This window comes from Arvicola amphibius, chromosome 5 (assembly GCF_903992535.2).
Source record: "Arvicola amphibius chromosome 5, mArvAmp1.2, whole genome shotgun sequence".
Lineage (NCBI taxonomy): Eukaryota > Metazoa > Chordata > Mammalia > Rodentia > Cricetidae > Arvicola > Arvicola amphibius.
The window spans coordinates 135422785-135442077 of record NC_052051.1 but is presented as its reverse complement, the minus strand read 5'-3'; the positions used below and the strand labels follow the sequence as shown (position 1 = coordinate 135442077).

The window sequence follows — 19293 nt, the reverse complement described above, 5'->3', positions numbered from 1 at the left end:
GAACAGAACGTTGTTCAGGATTTCCTAGCCCTGTTTATAAAGTTTCATTTGCTAATGCACCGAGAGGCCCCGGTGCTACAGGGCCATGTTCTCCTGATTGTTCTTGTTCTGTTGGGAATAGGAAGAGAAAGTGAGACCTGGTGATAAAGGGGTAGTCCCCTCTTCAATGTCACTGATCAAGGCAGCCAGAGCTCTGAGGACCTCGCTTCTAGACTGAGCAACTCCCCATCCTAGATATTTGACTCTGGTGGTTAAAGCCTTTGGGCGGGGATATAACCTGGGTATCCAACAGACTAACAGCTTCCCAGTTACACTGGCCTCTTTCTGGCCTGGCATATATTTTTGTTTGTTTGTTTGTTTGTTTGTTTGTTTGTTTTTCAAGACATGGTTTCTCTCTGTAGCAACTCTGACTGTCCTGGAACTCCCTCTAAAGACCAAGCTGGCCTCAAAGTCACAGAGATCTGCCTGTCTCTGCCTTCCAAGTGTGGGGATTAAAAGCGTGTGCCACTACTGTCTGGCTATACCATGCTTCTTATCTTAGGGCGGTTGGCTTGCTGTGCCCCCTTCCTAGAGTGCTCCTCCCCTGGGCCTTCTTCTGCTGCTTTCCTCCTCCTCCTCACATAGATCCAAGGACAAAGTCACTTCCTCCGAGAGCTTCCCCAGCTCTCTGCAGTGGTCCCTCTGCCCTTCACTCTCCTTCACCAGGTCTGACCTTTCTTTCTTTTAGACTGTCTCTCTATGCTATAGCCCTGGCTGTCCTAGAACTCACTGTATAGACCAGACCTGTCTTGAACTCAAAGGTATGTACCCCCATTCCTCTCTGATTCTCTTAGTAACACCCCTCCGTCCTCCCTCTACCTAGTATATAGGTGTGTTTTATATCTCATTCCCAAGAAAATGGGCCCAGTGGGAACACAACCTTGTCCACTGGTTACTGCCAGGTTCCAGCATGGCGTTTCTGAGAGGCTTGTCTAAACCCCTAGCACAGGCAAGCGACAGAGCTGCGTGTCAGTTCCTGCAAATAACTACACTGATAATCGGTGTATGACTCAGTCCCAGCCCACAGCGATGAGACATCCAAGGAAGCTTAGAGTCTCCACACCCTGCCTGGTACCTGAGAACATAGCCCCTAGACCCACGATGACACCTTGGGGACCTTCATCCCACTTTGGTTGGGTCAACCTCAGGATATTGAGGCCAAATTGGAGGCAACCTAGTGCCAGGAGCCAGACAGTCCCAGTCAGGCCAGGCAGGACCAGAGCCGTGCAAGCACACAGGAGGGCTCCCGCAAACAGGTGAGCACAGGTTTGTAGCAGGAGGGAATGATGAATGGGGGAGGGCACTGGGAGCAAAAAAAAAGGCCTCTCCCCACCCATCCTGAGATATGAAAGAAATAATCCAAAGACCAGAAGTGTCAGGGGAATATGCGGAAGACAGACTCGTGAACCTCAGAGCCTCCCAAGGGCATTGTAACAGGCATCTTACCGAATCTCAGAGATGGCTGGCTCATGAGCCTGTGCCAGGAGTCCGAGCCTAGAGTCTCAGAAGACCACCCCTGAGCACTGCACCAACCCCACCTTTATGCCCAGAGTCCCTAAGAGATCCATCGAGTACCTAGGAAGGTCTAGCCCGAGCACATAGCTGTCATTTTCTATGCCAGGACTTTTGCAGTCCAAAAGCTTCACTGAGACAATTCACCTCCAGGGGGAAGCTCAGGCAGTTGAATTTTGTTTTCAAGATTGGAATTCAGGACCAGCAGGGATGTAAACAGGCAAATTTTCTACGTTTCATTTTATTTGCTTGTGGTTTCTTTGAATGACACTTTGAATGTGAAGGTTTTGTTCTTAAGAACTAATTTTAAAATACATATAAAAATACCTCCCGGAGTTGGGAACTACTTGCTAGAAGAGGCCATGTGGGGTGTGCTAGGGGAAGCCAGGGCTTGCTGGGAGGGGTGGATAGAAGCCCTGGGTGGGTCCAGCTCCTGCTGAGAGCTGCGGGAAGCCATCCCAAAGAACCAGCAGGGGAGGTTTAGAGAACAGCGCCGAATGTGACAGCTTTAATGCCCCCTGTGGAGACAAGCGACACAAAGAGACCTGCTAAAGGAGCCTCTGCTCTCCTCCCTGCTGGGGAGAGGGTTCCGGAGGCAGCCAGCCTGGAGAAAGTTCCCTTACACCCCCCTGCTCCTAGCCTCTTAGGCAGTCTTCCTTTCCTCCTGGAGGTCACGGCCTCAGCAGACAGTCAGAAAGAGAAGGCCTGGGTAGTAGCTGCCTGACACTAACAGTGTGAGTCTCTACTGTCCAGGAATGCTTAGTCACCTTCCCAAACGGGAGTGATGGCCTCTATGTCTCTGTGTCCCCTGAGAAGATAGAACTGCAGCAGCAGCCAGCATGATGCTCCCCTCTAATCTTCCTTCCTGATGCTCCTCAGGAAGGCAAAAACTTGACCTGTCTTAACTCTAGCCCAGGGTTCTCAACCCGCGGTCGTGATCCCTTTGGGGGTCGAATGATCCCTTCATGGGGATTGCCTAAGACCCTCAGAAAACACAGACAGTTACATTGAGATTCATAACAGTAGCAAAATTACAGTTATAAAGTAGCAACGAAAATAACTGTGTGGGGGGGAGGGGGTCACCACAACACGAGGGTCTCGGCGTCAGGAAGGTTGAGAACCATTGCTCCAGCCCTAACCCCAGGGTCTCAGGAACTGGGGCACAACTAGGCACATAATAGCTGAAGGCTGTGACAGGCTGCCAACAGGAGGCAGCGCTCTATTCAGACTTCATGTCCATCTGCTTCCTTGCCTCTGACTTGAACCCCAGACTTTCTGCAGACCTGGCCTTTTCATATTAGTCATGCCAGCTGGGGACCCTCAGAGCCTCTCCTCCTCGCCAGATGCAAAGAAGTAAGTAAAAAATAGAGCCTTGTGGGCCAGACGACAGAGCTGGAGACAAAAGGCAGAAACCACAGGCCAGTTCAGGGCTTGCTGGGAGGCCTGCAGAGAGCAGCGTGATCACCCTGGTACAGCATCCCTAGGACCTTCATAAGCCGTGCACCTGCTGGGCCCTCATCCAGACGGAAGCTGCAGCCTACTAAACACTTAGACACTGTGCCTCTCTCCCAAGATTTTGTACCCATCTCACCCAACAGAATTCTCCTTACACCGGCCTTCAAGGCATTTATTGTGTGGGGGGGGGGGGTTGCTTATCAATACACTGACTTGGTCACCAACTACTGTCCTAAGCACATAGGAATGACCAGGACTCTTCTGGACAGAGTTCCCAAACTCAGTGCCCCTGGGCATCTTAAAGATGCAACTTTAACTGTTTTAGATTGAAACAGTGGCCATCTCCCAGGGTATGGTGCTGCTGCTGGCCAGGGTCATTCTAACGTTTGGGAGACAATGTTCCTAAAGCCTCTGAAGTTACAATTAGCTGGATGTTGTTTTCAAAAGCAGGCCACACCTCAGAGCACCTATTCAAAAACCAGTGCCCTGGGAGCAGAGCCACAGACAGTTCGTAGATACCACAGAGGCCTGCTGAGGGCGCTGTCCTGGGTGCTGAGCCCAGAGCAGTGGGTGAGTCCTGTCCACTCTGAACCAGGGATTAAACAAGGAGCCAAAGTGGTGAGCATAATGAAGTGAGCCAGGGGACAGCTCCATGGAAATCAAAAACAGTGGAAAGAGAAAAATGCAGACTGAGCAGAGGACAAGAATACTGCTCCGAGGATGTGACCCTGAGTAGAGACCTGGGAGGAGCAAAGGGGCTGCCCATAAACAGAGTTACAGCAAAGGCAGAGGTTGGGCGGCAAGCCATGGAGGACCTGGTAGAGGAGAAGGGAGAGGGAATACCACGGAGGGCTTGACCTATGTGAGAGACGCTGAAACCCCTAGCCTGGATTTCCTGAGGAAGGATCTATTCTCATCACACTCTCAGAAGGAAGAGCTTCCTAGCCTGCCAGCAGCGTTCCCCCAGAGGTCCAGCTTGGGGTTCGGGTCCAGGGCGAGAGCGATGGCAGAGTGGAAAACAGGCAGTGGGCAGGCAGCACGGAACCCACCTCGGGCTGAGAGCTTCTTGGTATTGATGATCTTGGCAGCATACTCCTGGCCAGCCAGCACCTTCACACACCTGCGCACCACAGAGAAAGCTCCCCTGGAAGACAAGAGAACAGCATGGCACAGGGAGAGGCCTCAGAGCTGTGTCCCCGGGCTACCAAGAGCTTCTACAGCTGTACCGTAAAAGAAGTGAGACCCCTTCGTCAGAGCCATGTATGTCACGAGAGCTGCAGGGCCTGGCTTACGGCAGCATTGGGTCAGGAAGATCCAGAGAGGGGCCCAGATCCTTGGTCTCATGCAAGATGAGCCCTCCAGGTCTATAAAAGTTAGGTCACCAAGTTATAAAACGTTAAGAAGCCTGGAGTGAGAACCACAGAATCTGGGTCTCGGAGAATCTTTAGAGCTTTGTTCTTAGAACAAGTAACACATCACACAGCTCCAGGTTCAAAGGGGGTAAATATGTAGACCTGGAAACATCCTACCTCCACTCCAAAGCCCCAGCCTGCAAACTGTCCTCTTTACCATGGCCTCTGTGGCTGGGGCCTGGAGTCCCTCCTTGCAGACCTCGCCTCACACACAGCACCAGGTAGGTATACTGTTCTGTTTTCTCCTTTCTGCCGTTAACTTAATTTTTCCTTTGAGACAGGGTCTGATCGTGTAGCCCTGGCTGGCTGAGAACTCAGATCCACCCGCCTCTGCCTCCCCAGTGCTGGGATCAGAAGTATATTCCAACATGCCCGACTGTTCTCTGCTTCGTGACCTGTTGTGATGTGAATAGACTATTGTGTGTGCTACTTCCACGAACTAAGACAGTCTGCCGTGTCTGCCTGGCCACAAAGCAATAAAACCCCCTGAAACCGCGAGCCAAAGTAAATCTCTCTTCTTGAAGCTGCTTCTGTCAGGCAATTTTGTCATAGACATACAAAAAAATCTCTAATATAGTGTATATATATTAGTGATATATATATATATAATGTATATATATATACACATATATATGGGAACCAATTTTCTCTGCCTTTGTCAGTCTTTTTTGTATTTGCTGGTAAGAGGGAATGCCAATTTGGCACAGATTCGGTTTTGTACGTGTGTATGGTGTGTGCACATGTATGTTGTGATGTGTGTGCTCGTGCAAGCACTGTGGAGCCGGACCAGGATGCCAGATGTCTTCTGCCGCTCCTTGCCTTATTGCCTTGAGATATGGTCTCTCATGAACTGGGAGCTGGCTGTTTCAACTAAGCTGGCTGTCCATCAAATTCTCAGGGTGCCATGAAGCCCCCATGTAGAAAAAGCTTACCTGGTATTAGCCACCCCCCCCCACAGTACTGGCCACCAAATAAAGGAGGACTAACCAGTCCTCCTGCTGTCTGTACCCCTGTGGAATGTCTCCTAAGTAAGTCAGTCCCGTGCCCCCAGTGCTGGGACTAAAGGCATATGTAGCAGTGTTTGGCTCCTTTATTTCAAAAGAGTTTGGGCACAGAGCCAAAGAAAACCAGTTTGAGGGCTGGATCTGAGCTTGAACTACTATTTTTGTGTTTCATGAAGACCTCAAACCACAGAAAAGGCCACAGAAAAGTGTCCCCATCATCACTGTCCTCATACCAATGACCAGAAGAGAGAGCCTGGGAAGACTTCTCAGATATGAGTGTGCTGTCATTGGATGATCATTTAGACACAGTGTAAAAACCATAGTCCAGAGGCCTCCTATGTGGAGCGTGGATCAAGACACTGAGCTCCAGGGTGCAGCTCCACGTAGACTGCTCGAGTTCACACTGCAGATCACAAGCAGAGCTGTGCCTGGGCCTCACACATTTGCACTCCTGGATTTTTAATGCCGGCACTGAGTAGTCCTCCAGCTTCCTTTTGACCACGCTCAGTTCCCGATAGCCTCCAAACTTCCACCCCTTCACCTAAGATGATGGGCTTGCCCAAGCCACAAGATGCTTAGATGATTTCTGTGAACCCTGTTATCTGGAAAGCCAGGTCATAGTCTCTCTTCTTGCCATTAACATGTGAAGCAGGGGCGATGGCGAGTGGACCCTGAGGAAGCCTTCAGCCTGGCATAGGTCTCAGATGAGCACACTCTTGCTGCCTCAACACAGGGCAGCAAGAAGTAAGTGGGCAGAAAATGACAGAAAAGGACAAGGAAGAAAGGAATGGCCAGAATCACGTGTATACCAAAGGCGTCACACAGTAATGGCTCTTCCCTGGGATGTCACATTCCATCTGCTTGTCACCAATAAGAAAGCAGAGACACCCAAGTCACCTCCTTGAGACACTGTCTCTACTGAAGGGCCTCCACTGGACTACATGAAGCCCCCGCGTAGGAAAAGCTTACCTGCTATTAGCCATCCCCCACATACTGGGCACCAAATAAAGGCAGCTTCTTTTATGCTAACCAGTCCTCCTGCTGTCTGTACCCCCACGGAAAGTCTTGCAAGTCAGTTACGCTGTCATCTAGAGCTGGGGCAGAGCTGCAGGTTCAGGGCTCCATTCCACAACACCACGCCCTCACTTCAGGTGCCAGCTGTAGGAAATGGTTCCCCAGGTCGCCGCCCGTACTCCTGTACAACTTTGCTAACAACTGGAAGTTCTCACTGCTGTTCTCAAATTGAAGGATTTTCTATGATAGCTTCAAGAACTCAGGAAAGCACGTTTGCGCGTTTGTTATACAATCTAAGACATGGTGAAGAATACAGATGAGCAGCTGGAGAGAGGAACAGAGGCCAGAGCCTGGGAGATTGGAGCATAGCGCCACCCCACTCCCACCCCCGGCGCTGAGATACGCCACTCTGCTGCCACTCGGATGTGCTCCCTATCCCAGAAAGTGTCCTTATCCCTGCACATAGGGTCTTTGTGGCGACTTCGCCATGTAACTGTGACCAGTCAGTAATTCGATTTCAGTCTCATCTCCCCAGAGAATGGAGAATGAGGCTGAAGATTCCAAGCGTCCAATCAGAGCTTGGTTTTCCCGTTGGCCACCTCCATACTGAAACCCACCATGAGTCACCCCGTAAGAGCCAAAGACGTTTCCAGCATCTGGAAATCCCAGGGGAATTAAGAGTTTTGTGTCATGAACTGGGGTCAAAGACAACAAAAAATACTCCTGTCACTCCTGTTACTCAGGAAACTGCAAGAGTTTTAGGAGCCCTGCACCAAAAACCAGAGTAAATGTGCACTCTATTCTATCAGCCTACTGATCCCACCCTGCCCCTGACCTGGCCCTGGTGGGAGCTGCTTACCCACTCTCTTGTCTCCCCCACCCAAGTAACGAGTTCCTATGTCTAGCACTTAGTACTAGTACCCAACACAGCATCTAGCACTTGGTACCCAGTGTCAGTACCACTAACTAGCACCTCCATAAACAGAACTTGCAAGATCAGGCAGGGATTTTAAACAACAGCAGAAGGAACAGAAATGAGGCAGGAAGGAGCGTTGGGGACAGAAGTGGGCATCTGAGGATGAGGAGACTACAGGTATTTCAGAGGCTTCCATCTCACCTACGCAGGGGAATGGGCCTGAAAGCCATTACTAGGTTCCTGCCCAGCTGTAGACTTTGACTTCTATGAGGTCTTGAAGGGAAGTAAGTGTCTCGGTGACCTCTTCCGGAAAGGCTTCTGAGCTGCCGAGAGATGGCAGGGCCTTGCCTTGCTCACCAGTACCTGGCCCACGGTGGGTTCACAGCTAGGACCTCCATTAGGGTGAGTCAGGAGGATGCAATCAATTGCAACATTAAAACATATGAGAGAGAGAGAGAGAGAGAGAGAGAGAGAGAGATTTTAACTCTCTCCTCTGCAGGCAATTGTTTCCTGTCCTAGTTCATATTCCGCCGCCTGGAATCAGCATTGATGGGGCCATGGAACAGGCTGGGTGCAGGAAGCTTCGCGGAACCCAAGGAACAGGGGGCCCAGGAGTGAGATCTATTGAAAAAGAACAGCACAACTTTTCTGTGAACCAGGGGATGGCTACGCAGGGATGCTGAGCCCCCAGAAAACATCCTTAGCATGCCGCCCCTGGGCAGAGATGCATAGCCTTCCTCTGGTACACTCCCCAAGTCAGGGCCCATCTCCTGGCTCCAGGATACACATGCTCTCGAGTCCAGGTACTGCTAGACTCCTCTTGATACCACAACAACCTGAAGATATCAGAATTATGAACCCCACTTCACACATACAGATCCAGAAACTGCAGCCCCAAGCTAGAAGGAATGGGCAGCAGTGAAGGGAACATAGGGCTCTCAAGCCTTTCCTCCTGGCTCCACTTAAGGCAGAGAGGGGTGCAGAGCCTTCAAGAGCTGGGACTATAGCTCACAGAGGTCCTGTTCAGGCTGGCTCCTACTGACCGTGTGACTCAGAACTTAGCCTCTGATTCTCTTTTCTCCCTTTAAAGGGGGCAGTGGCAGCACCACTCTGGGTGCTCCCAGAGACTAGGCGAGGTGGTCGTTTCAGAGCACTTAGCCACAGATCATAGGACACAGTAGAGGATGAATGGAGTTCCATCTACACAGAGGAAGGCTCCCTTCCTGTCGTGCAGGGGAATCAGACAAACAGGGTAGACGAGAGTCAGGGAGCTAAACTGAGAGCGAGGCAGCCAGCCGGCGGCTCTCGCTTCTGCTTCTTTCATCTTTTGTTTAGAAAAAAAAAGCATGTTTGTTCATTCTCATCTTGCATGAGAAGTGACCACAGCCCCGGAAGCCTTGGCAAATGGAGGAGGGCTCTGAGCTGAGCGGAGGCCAGCAGGTGGGCAGGCAGGCCAAGGCCTAGCAGCAGAAAGACAAGCAGAACAGGAGCATCAAGGAGGCCAAGATGGAGACGGTAGGGGGAAGTGGCCCCAGAGGAGGAAGAAGTGATGCCGGAGTGGGGAGGTGGAAAGGTCTTGAGAATACCTGTGGAAGGGTTCCTGGGTTCCTGACTGGGGGAGGGGGCTGTTCTGGGAGCAGGGGCCCAGGTAGACGATGATCCTGAGTGCAAAGGGGCCGGGAGTGGAACATTGCTCCCAGGCACAAGGAGACAAGTGCTAACAATCACCCGGCTCTAGCTGGGTCTGTGATACCACGAGGTCCTAGGTATGATGCAGCACAGGTGTGTCACTCTCCGAGTTTATCCATCTAATCGAGAGATAAAGTCAGGGGGAGGTGTGTGTGAGAGACAAAGACACCACGCATCAGAGAGAGGAACTTTCAGAACTTAGATGGGGTGGGCCCCTCGGGCTGACAACATGAGGCAGAGGGAAGACTGTGGCTCAGTGGCACAGAGACCTGTCTGACCTCGGTACTGTACCCTAGGCAAGGGCTCCTGCCTATCATGCAGGCAAACGCAGTTCTAAGCAAGAGCGGTCCAACCCGAGTTCAAACCACCATCACCGTTCAGCCCCTTGCTAGCCGGTGATGTCATCTTGGTCTGTCTGCTTCCTCCCCCATAAAATGCGGGCAATAGAGTCCCCACCCTGAGCAGTTGCTTCAAGGATTCAATGCGATAATGAGGCAGACAATGTGTTCAGCAGGAGTCCCTGGAGTATAGTAAATGCTCAAGAAAGGATGCCTTGTATGGGCTTCATTATATCAAGAGGATGAAAACAGCCTCATTCGAAACAAAATGGACCCTGTCTGCTGAGCTTGGGGGAAAAGAGGGGGGGTCTGGCAAAGGGGGAAGGGGCCTCTCCCCAGGGCTAAGGGGCCCCCCCTGAGTGTGTGCATCAGGAGTGAACGTGAGCAGGCAAGGAGGCCTCACCCGGCACCGTGCATTCCGCACCAAGACAGAGCAAAGCGGGTCTACTCTACTGCTGAGAATGTGGGAACATGCTAATGGGCTGTGAAGAGCGGCTCGCACTGGGAAATTGTTCTCTGGCTGACTAGCAGAGCTGATGTCCTGGTGTCCTGGGTGTGGCTGACTGCCAGCCACAGGTGCCCACAATCATCTCTGGCCTAGAGCCCCTTGAAGGGTTGCTATGGCAGCCGGGGGCAGCGCCAAGGGAAATGAGAAGTCCCAAATCCTTGCCCAGCCTGATTACATGCTGACTTATCCTGGCGGGCCTCAGTTTCCCTATGTGAAAGAGGAGTACGACGAATGCTAACAGTACTTCTTCCTGGAAACCCCAAGATAGGTCACTTTCCCTTCTTACGGAGCTTCTCGGGTTTCAGCATAGAGGACCATTTCTGTGTGGGGACTTTCTGGGTGCAGCCTTCTCACGGACTTGCCCTGCACTCTGCACCCTTGGAGTCTACTTGTCTGGCATCCTCAGAGTTCTCGGGACTTCCCTTTATTGGCTGCTTTCATAAATACCCCCTCCCCCGATAAAGTAAAGCAACCGCCGTCCTCAACTCAGCAGCCTGGTTGCCTGATTCCCCCTTCCTTCATGCTGCCAAACTTCCAGAACAAATGTCCGACATCCGACATCCGCTGCCTTGTCTTCCCACCTCCCACACTCCGGGAACCCACCGCAATCTGGTCACCGCCCCCAAGGCTCCATGGAAGAAATGCTTATGCCAGGCTCGCCCACCCGTTGCCTCCCCTTCCCCCAGCCCTGGCAGCACCCCCTGGGCCTAATCTGCCTCGCCTGCTCCACCCTATGGGTCCTTGGTACCCTGAACACCTGACTCTGTGGTTCATCCGCACCGACGGTACTTCTTCCTGCCCATTCCCTACCAACCGCCACTCCCTGTTCTCTCTGCATCTGTCCGCTTGCCATTTCCTCCTCTGGTCCTGCCTGGCTATTAGCTGGGCCGCCAGGAATGCTCTAGGCTTTGATGAGCCCATTTACAATGTCATTAAAACGATTCTGTGTATGGGATGCTCTGGGCAAAGACTGCATTCTTCTTCAGCTTCACAAAGGAGCCCGTGACTCCCGCAAAGGGTTGGATCCATTCTAACCATTACCCTGAGATCTATAAACATGGACTCCTCCTGCCTTTAGAATCTCAGTACCATCCTTTGAGCTCTTCATTCTCCTGCTCGAATGCTAGCTACATGGCAGGGGTCTTCTGACCAGTTCCTCCTCCAAACCTCCCTCTGTCAAGATCTGCAAACGTACCACCTCTCTGGGTCAAGCTGAGGTCATCTCAGAAGGACCCTGATGCAGTACAGATGGACCTGCTGTCTGGGGTAGGATTCAAACCCAGCCCTGTTCTTCTCAGTAACTTGGGCTAGGCAAGCTAATCTGACTGCCCAGGATGGGGTGCTCAGAGCAGGTACGGTTAAAATATCTATAGGTTGGCAAAGAGTTACAGCTGACCACCAGAGCAGTGTCACCTGTTAGACCACAGTGTGGGACCTACGTGGCTATGTGGGGAACTGGTATGCCCAGTGTATCTTATTACAAAGGTCAATAGGTAAAGAAATGGAGGTCGAGAAAACTTGGACCAGACCTTCTGATTCAATCCATTATTTTCGATACCCTACAGGGTTGGGGTGGGAGAGAGCTCCGGCTTTAGGTCCACAGCTGTGTTTTAAGTCTGTGAGAAATAGGCAAGAGTCTCTTTAGAGAAAGAGAGCAGTGTGCAGAAAGGGTGGCCGTAACTTATACAAGCATCTTCCAGTTCTCAAGATCATTAAGAACTGTGGCCGGCCGAGTCCATTTGGAAGCAAAGAGGAAATCTTCCGCGAGGTGGTGTTTCCATAGGTCTCAGCCCTGGGCAACCTTAAGCAGATCCTTCCCGCCAGTGAAGCTAACAGTGGATGAAATTATGCCCAAGGCCTCTTTTTCTTTTTGGTTTTTGTTGTTGTTGTTTGTTTGTTTGTTTGTTTATTGACAATGCTATCCTTTCTTAATGATCAGCAAGCAGAACTGAGCTATGCCAGTTCCAGATGGCAAACTGATGAGAGGAGATACGGCTGGGCCCAGGATGCCCTCGGCTTCGGGTGCCCTCTCTCTCCCTGTCTCCACAACACCTCTGTGAGCAGATGGTCGCACACCACAGCATAATACAACCAGAACATCCTAGGACCTGCTACCGAAACCTCGCCTCGCTCCTCCTGTCCCCGGCGGTGCACCGCCCACTCCCAGACTCCAGAAGATGCTGTGGGGACGAGCTGTCCTGCACCCCCCAGCTCCAACGCCAACCCAGCAGAAGTCTCTTGGAGGACACAGAAGGCCTCAGAACTGGAAGATTCTGGTTGTTGAAGGGAACATTGAATCAACAGAAGTTCCAACATATTCCCTGTTTTGGTTGCACGTGCCTTTTCTTGAATGGGTTACAAAAGGGAAAAATGGGGATATATATATATATATATATATATATATATATATATATATATATTATATATATATATATCTGCTATACTATGTATATTTAGTGCCTAGTGGCCAAGCCAGAGTTGAATGAGACAAGAGAAAGGCAAAGAGGCATTCTTGCTCACCACCTCTTCTGACTTGGCCTGCCCCTGCCATGGTGCACACCCCCAGAGACTTGCTCCGGTGTCAGAGAGGCTCAGGGGCAGAGTCATGTCCTGGTGGAAGTAGAGGCTGGAAGGCCCAGTTCTGTGAGATACTACCTTCTGGGCCATAGTTTTCTAGCCATAGAGCAGTATCCCCGGGCCCTGGGTTACTCTCAACAGAATGGAGAGTATCCCAGCCCCTTGCTGTCCCTCAGACCGTTCTTACAAACATGTTACCAAGTGAGGGCAGAGGCACTGGTTAGGAGGGTATCAGGGAGGCCAAGGGCTGTGATAGGAGCTTGCCTTCCTGGCTTAGTGCCATCTCCAGAGGTTGCTGGCACCAGGAGCAGTTCTGATCCTTAGAAGTTCTCTCTGCTGTTAAGATTAAATCTGCCCGTTTTCCTCTGCACGTTCAGACACTCTACCCTCCGGGACCCCTTATTCCCTGACAGCCAGGAAGAGAGGCCAAGTCCTAAAGAGGGCTCTGTTCCCTGTTACCAAGTTCTCCCACTCCTCAGTGCTTGATATGACTTCCCAGTCTCCACCACCCTGCCAGCCTCCCCTTCTACGGACACAGGCTTTTACTGTTCCTCCTAGGACTTAGCATCTGGGAGTTTGGGAATGGGCTGTGCAGACCAGAGAAGAGTGGAACCCCAGGTTGCTCCCCCACCAGGAGGATGCATGTCACTGACACACCTCAGAGACCCGCACTGTGGTTGGGAACACACTCACGCCCTCTTCCTTCTGGAGAGTTCTTATTCAGCCTCCAGCTCCCAGTGCCACCTCCTCTTGGCATCCTTGGCAGAGTCTCGAGTCTCATAGTCCCTTTTTGTGCTCATAGTCCTTATTCAACTGTATTTTGAGGACTGAAGGTTGGGGTAACCACACCTTTTTTTGTTAGGTTGTTGTTTTGTATTCTGAGACAAGGTGTCACTATGCAGCCTTGGCTGATCTGAAACCCATTATGTAGGTCAAGTTGGGCTGGAACTCATAGAGATCCACCTGCCTCTATCTTCCAAGTACTGGAATTACAAGCATGTGCCACCACAGCCGGCACCCAGCTGCATCTAAATAATCAATTCCAGGAGAGATTTAACTTCAGCTTTGTACCAGATTGCACATTCTATGAGGGCAGAGGCCACACGAGTCCTGTGTGTGACACACAACGAGAATAATTCAAGTGGGACAGGCTACAAGGTGAAAAAGGCCATAAGGATCACAGAAAAATTTCTCCCTTCTATGACCCCAAGATATGAAGATCCTCAACATTCTATGGCTCGGTAGTCCCAGAGGTCTTATAGCACGGCCAGGTACTCTGGGCAGCGTGGACACAGAGGATCTGCTGCTCAGCAGGGTGGGTAGCGCTTGGCTTGCCTGACATGGGCTCTTCCTAATAGTTCATGGAAATGATTAGACGAAGACAGGGCTTGGGCAGTGTGCATTCAGGGACACTGTGAGCAGGGATAGAGGGTTTGCCCAGAGACAGGAAGTGGGAGAGGAAGAAATAGAGACCAGAGAAACGGAGAGGTAAGTGGTAAGACAGAGTCCAGAAGCCCATGCAGTACTGTCTGGCTGTCCCTGCACTGAAGGTAAATTCATACTATATGTTCTGTGCCAGTGTGTGTGTGCATGTGAGCGTGTGTGTGTGTATGTGTGTGTGTGTGTGTGTGCGTGCGTGCATGTGTGCGTGTGTGTGCATGCATGTGTGCATGTGTGTGCATGCGTGCATATGTGCGTGTGTGCGTGCATGTGTGCGTGTGTGTGCATGCATGTGTGTGTGTGTGCACATGTGTGTGTGTGTGCACATCAGCCCTGAGGGCTACCCTCACACCACACAGAGGGCTGCGGCTTAAGGCTGCAGGGGCTGCTGACAGCAGTGTCACCGTGCTTTAGAGGGAGGCAGGAGGGAGGGAGGAGGCTTGGAGAGTGTCAGTGTGTCTCAGCCTGTGTGGGGGCGCCTGTGTGGGGGTGGAGGGCTGCAGCATGCACCAGAACATGTGCCTGCTTGCTGCTCTGATGTTGCGGAGAAGCCAGGAAAGGCTGTCCCTTCCCCTGTCCTTGTGCCTCTCCCTGCCGTCCAGGCCCTGCCTCCCCATTTCCCATCCTTTGGCCTCTGGTCCCTCTCACTGTAGCCTGGAACCAAACATCACCCTCTATGAGATGTTTCCATCTGTGTATGCGCGGACAGTCTCCACAGCCCGCCCATGGTGGGAGCACAGGATCCACCGTTTTCCGCCACCGAGGGAGGTCCCAGAGGGCAGCATTTCAGACAATCTCCCGAGAGAGGACCCCCATTTTATTGACAGTAAAGCGGAAGCACACAAAGAACAAGTGAGTCACCCCAGGTAGCCCAGTAAACTCCGGGCCGAATCGTGGCCAGAAAATGAACACCAGCTCATCCTTACCCCCTTCACCTCGCCCTGCTGCCACCACCAAGACCACTGCCCCTTTCCCCTGGCTCATGGGCAAAAGGAAAGCTCTTCACAGATACAGTCCCAGATGGGGCCTTGCTCAGCAACCTCCCAGGGACCAGGCAGACCCTTGCGCTTTCCTGCTACCTCCTTTAGCTCCAGTCTGCTCATCTGTAAAATGGATGAGTAGGTTCTGCCCACTTCCTTCAGGAACACGCTAATGGATGGAAAGGCATCAGGAGCCCCACTGCTGCTGGTGGGAGGACTCAGGCGCAGAATAACCCTGACTAGGTGGGGCCCTGGTGCCTCAGTGTCCTCTCAGCATGACACCATCTACTCTCCTTCCATCGCTGCAGGGAAAGGACAAATGGCCACACACATGCTACAGAGCATTGGAACTTGAGTCCCAAAGAGGCCTTGAGCATCCAGCATCTAGAAGCCCAGTATGGGAGCTGCCTCGAAGCCAGGCCACCACTCACAGATCAGCCCACCCCAGTGTGGGACAGGAAAGCTATGGAGGAAGGGGTTTGGGCTCAGGGGCCAGCCTCCAAGTCCCCGTCAACCTTGTGGCCACCCACACTCCCACCAGCCTCCCCTAACCTGCACTGCCTGAGTCAACTTCAGATCCCTGTTTCTAGAGAGAAAAGAGTGGGATGAATGCTCCCCCCCCCCCTCTCTCTTTCTTAAGTAAAATCTCCTCCTGGGGCTCCTCCTGTCCAGAGCAGCAATTGTAGGAAAGCAGAGCCTTGTGCAGGTTGGGCAGATGGAGGCCTGGGGAGGCAATGGCTAGAAGAAGCTTCCTGCCATGGGGCCTGCCTGAGCTCATTAGAATTTCCCTTGTCCCTCTCTACCCCACCCCCCCACCACTACCACCACTGCTACCACCCTTCCTGCTTTTCTATCAGTTCTGGACATCTGAGAAGGCTGAGGGAATGGAAGGGAATACTGAGGGCTACCCTGGCCCACCCTGGCCCTGCAGCTGGAACTGCAGTCTACTCAAAGCAAGCACTTCCCTTTCTTTCTTCCCAGGGCAGGAGAGGGGAGTGAGAGTGAGCCCACCTCTGGGTCCCTAGAAACAGCTCCCCCTCCTAACCCTTTAGGGAACCCAGAATTAACATCTTTAGCTTATCTGAATGCATATGCTTCCGTGCCAAGGCATGGAGGGGATCGTCAGTCTGATAGCATCTAGAACTTTCAGAAACCCCGACTCAGGCCTACATCTAGGCAGGAGAGGAAATCTCTGCTTGCACCCTAGGCTCCTCAAAGGCAGCTGGTGACAAGCCAGTCTTCACTGGGCAGAATGCCAGTAAATCTTCGAGATGTGCTAGCCCTCTTCAAGGCTGTGGCAACCCAGAGCCCTGACAGAGGTCAACCAAAGTCTCTTTTAGGCCCAGCTGAGCAAGGTGACCAGATAGTTGTGTGGGCAGAATTCTGGGTGGGGGCTCAGAATCTGGGTAGCCACCCAGTATCCTAGCTAGAAGATGCAGGATCATCAGCCGCATGGTGAACTCTTCAGGCAGACTTCTTCATTGCTTCTGCCCCGTAAGAAAAGCTCAAGGAGACCTTGACCAACATCTTCCTAAACAAAAGAGCGCCTCTACACAAAAGATAAACATGGAGCAGGCTCTGTTCCTCCTTTAGGCCTGCCCAATCCTTAAGGGTAACATCCACCCCTGCAACAACGCCCTCCCAGAGGCCCACCATGTGTCAGGCTTGAGACTGTGTCTCCACACACCATCTCTCTAATCCTCACAACGTACAGGCCAGAAGGAGTGGCAGTCCACCCAACGTCACAGGGCTGAGGGTCATGTGGGGCAGCCCCTCCCTGAACACCCCCGCTTTAGTTCAGACTAAGGCTTGGGTGCAAAGCAAAAGCCATCCGATTCATCCTCCACAGAGTGCCCTGGCCCTGGTCACAGAGATACCCAAGCCACAAAATGGACCCACCACAGCCCCTTCTCCTTCGTACAAGCATCCTCAAGCGCAGGTTTGTCCCCTGAGGGCCCACAAGCTCCGACACTGCATGCAACGTTGTGAAGGTTTGTGCGTTTTTTTTCTAGGGAATGTCTATTTAGACTTCCATCGGATTCCTGGAGGAATAAATGACCTAAAAAAGGTTAAGAGCACCAATAGTTCTGGAAGGAAGAGGTCTAAAAATGATTGGACAAGGCCTGGCATCCTTGCCACCTTTGGATTTCCTGCCATGGCCACATACCACTGTTTTTCATCCCTTAAAATTCTGCCTCTACCCTAGAATCTGTTCACATCCAGGCAGGCTGAGGGGCTGAGAAAGCCAAGTCAGGCGAATGAGCCCAGTCCTAATGATCCTCCATCTCTTCTCAGGGCAAAAGAGCACTTTGGTATGGCTCTGCTCCCGGGAGGAGTCACATCGCAAGTCCATTTCACTGTGCTCTGTAACGCAGTCCTGACAGAACCAGCTTTAGGGACTCCTGAAAGGTAGCTCCTGTCTATTCAGGAAACCCTGAGTTCCAGGTAAACACCAGACATGCTCTGGAAAGGGGTCCCAGATAAAGTTAAGAGACAGTCCTCCAGAGCAGCCTTAAAAAGTGTATTCCTGCCCCCATCTCCAACACAAAGACACACAGAACAGCAGGAAGTCTGGAGACAAACAAGAACACACATTTGCACAAGGGAGCTAGGGTGTGTGTAGGTCTCTAGATAGTCTGAGTGTGTGTGTGTGTGTGTGTGTGTGTGTGTGTGTGTGTATTCAGGGGCTATGCTTATCCACAGCCGTAGCTCTGCCTCCCACACATATGCAGACACTAGCATAAGCTCACACATGCCTATAGCACCCACACACCCACACGAGCCCAGGCCTCACACAGGCACACGCGTGCTCATGCACACACACACACACTTTCTGTATATATTCCTCAAGATACATGCACACTCAAGAACATTCTGTCCACACTTCTCATTTGTGACCTTATACATCCTATGCATACTCATGTTCACTGATAGGCACACAATTTTGCCCTGCCACACATCTGCACATGGATGCAACCTAATCGAGAGTGTCCCTTGCATAATTGGACACATGCACTCTTGCAGGGCACAGTGACATATTTTTTTAGATTTTCCACACAAGCAACACACTTGCACATCTCTTCGTGGTTGACTTGTACCAGCATTTGTGTGTCTTTTCAGTTCACACTGCGCCCACTGTCAGTTCTTATACAACTCCATCTGCTTCCCCTGGAAGTCATATATAGCCGCTCCCCAAAGATGTTCACTGGTACGTGTACCTCCAGGTCTCACACTGGCACACATCTGTTCGCTGAGCCCCTTGTCTCATGTTCCTGCTGCTACGGCAGGAACCAAGCAGGGCTGGTAGGGAGACTTCTGCGTCCATTGGGCACTCTGCCAAACTGCTCCCATCCCAGGACCCCCACAAGCCCAGGTGGGAACATCTAGAAACCTTCCCTTATATCTGTAGCCTGCTGATCTACCCTCGGAAACCTTGCTCTTTTCTACTTCCTACCCTTCTCTCAACATCAGAGGGACGACAGGAGTGGTAACTTTGCCAAAGGACTACTGTTTTCTGTGCATGCTGTTGCCACAGTGGCATCCCCCCCCCCCAGCACGCCGCTTGTTCCTCCCCTCCTCCCAACATCTCAATTGCTTTCATGTTAACCCCTTCGGTACCAAAGCCCTTGCTCCTGGTAGGGGACTGGGAAAAGGAAAGGGGATGTGCCACTTGGCACCGTGTCTAAAGTCAGGGTCTCCAGGTGGGAGCTGATGAACTCTCTGCTGATGCAGGTATCTAAGTTCAACAACAGAAAAGATCGCAGCTTGGACACCGCCAAGTGGGAAAATCCCTTTAAAACGCCAAGTTTCTAAGAATCTTTGTGTACCCAGGTCATGTGCACGTACATACATAGTTGTGTATATATACCATCAATCTGTTACCCTTTCGACACACACACACACACACACACATACCCAGGCTGGATGGGCACATAAATGTGTCAATGCCTGACTGAACACCCTATGCACACACAGTGCCCCCAAATCATGCAGCACACCTTCCTCTGCAAGCACGAGAGAACTCCAGCCACATAGGCACACGCCCCCTGCCCAAGAGGCTGATCCCCCCATGCCCTCCAAGACTCCCTGAGGTGTGACTCACTTTCCTAGTTCCTCAAAGAGCTGGTACTCTTCTGTGAATCGGGTGCAGGTGATGGTGGCCATCCTGGCACTGGGCAGGCAAGTGAAGCTTTAGGCTGGGAACTAGGACTGGGATGCTGCTGCTCTGCTCCCAGAACTAGGGGCCACTCGCCTGCCCGTGCTCCTTAGTGCAAATGGAGAAGCGGCTTGACTGACGAGCTTGGGGCTTCTGAGCAGGGCACTGTGGCTGCTCACAGCCTCGCGAGCCTTCGTCAGCATCCAGGTCCCCATGGCAACCACCTCCGAAACGCCCTGTTCCCGTTGCCCCG

At 51.9% G+C, this 19293-nt stretch overlaps 1 protein-coding gene across 2 annotated transcripts in view; it reads right to left on the bottom strand.

The window, feature by feature from the left end:
* The window catches only part of Camk2a (calcium/calmodulin dependent protein kinase II alpha), a 59501-nt gene extending 40453 nt beyond the window's left edge, over nucleotides 1-19048 (bottom strand). For both annotated transcript variants that reach the window (XM_038329709.1, XM_038329710.1), the window contains exons 1-2: nucleotides 18987-19048; nucleotides 4056-4150 (exon numbers count right to left, since the gene is read on the bottom strand). In XM_038329709.1, the coding sequence (XP_038185637.1) occupies nucleotides 4056-4150; nucleotides 18987-19048 (157 nt within the window). The remainder of the gene's footprint in view (nucleotides 1-4055; nucleotides 4151-18986) is intronic.
* Between the last annotated feature and the right edge of the window lie 245 nt (nucleotides 19049-19293).